The sequence below is a fragment of the Myotis davidii genome, unplaced genomic scaffold (assembly GCF_000327345.1).
Source record: "Myotis davidii unplaced genomic scaffold, ASM32734v1 scaffold685, whole genome shotgun sequence".
Lineage (NCBI taxonomy): Eukaryota > Metazoa > Chordata > Mammalia > Chiroptera > Vespertilionidae > Myotis > Myotis davidii.
The window spans coordinates 1,306,383-1,307,120 of record NW_006295823.1 but is presented as its reverse complement, the minus strand read 5'-3'; the positions used below and the strand labels follow the sequence as shown (position 1 = coordinate 1,307,120).

Genomic DNA, 738 nt, shown 5'->3' with positions numbered 1-738 from the left:
TGGGGGGGGGGGGAGAGGGGGTACAGTGCAGAGTTGGCCCCCAGCTTGGTCCACCCTCTGGATGCTGCTCCCCCCGAGGGTCTCAGAGGGGGTGAGGGCGGGCAGGCTCCGCTGGCTCAGGGCGGGCACGAGTCCTGGCCTCGCCCATCTGCCCACAGGACCCCTCTGCCAGTCTCGCGTGGGGCAGCCAAGGCGGGAAGGACAGCTGCCCCCGAGAGCGGTGCCCCCAGCCCAGGCGCCTCCGGCCCCCGGCCAGGTAGGGGCAGAGCCTGGGAGGATCTGGGTGCAGAGGGAGGGGGTGTGGCAGGGGCTGCCCGTCAATGACAGAGGGGACCCAGTCCTGGGACACCCACTTTTTTTCTTTTTAAAACATATTTTTATTGATTTCAGAGAGGGAGAGAGAGAGAAACATCAATGATGAGAGAGAATCATGGATTGGCTGCCTCCTGCATGCCCCCCACTGGGGATGGAGCCCGCAACCTGGGCATGTGCCCTGACGGGGAATCGAACCCTGACCTTCTGGTTCATAGATCGAGACTCAATGGCTGAGCCAGGCCGGCCAGCGGGACCACCCCTTTCTGTGGGTCTGGGCTAAGGTCTCCTCGGAAAAGCTGGGGTTCACTGGGTCCCCCTGGGCTCCAGCGTCCTCGTGGGGTCTGTTTTATGCCTTTGGAACAGCGCCCCAGGCCGGAGTCCCCGATGCCTGAGGACGAGGAAGCCGCCCCCAGCAGCCCGACC

At 64.6% G+C, this 738-nt stretch overlaps 1 protein-coding gene across 1 annotated transcript in view; it reads left to right on the top strand.

The window, feature by feature from the left end:
* CACNA1S (calcium voltage-gated channel subunit alpha1 S) overlaps positions 1 to 738 on the top strand; it is a gene marked incomplete at its 5' end in the record, with an annotated part of 26,448 nt that overhangs the window by 25,011 nt on the left and 699 nt on the right. The window contains 2 exon segments of the mRNA XM_015568450.1: positions 159 to 256; positions 643 to 738. Of these exon segments, the coding sequence (XP_015423936.1) occupies positions 159 to 256; positions 643 to 738 (194 nt within the window).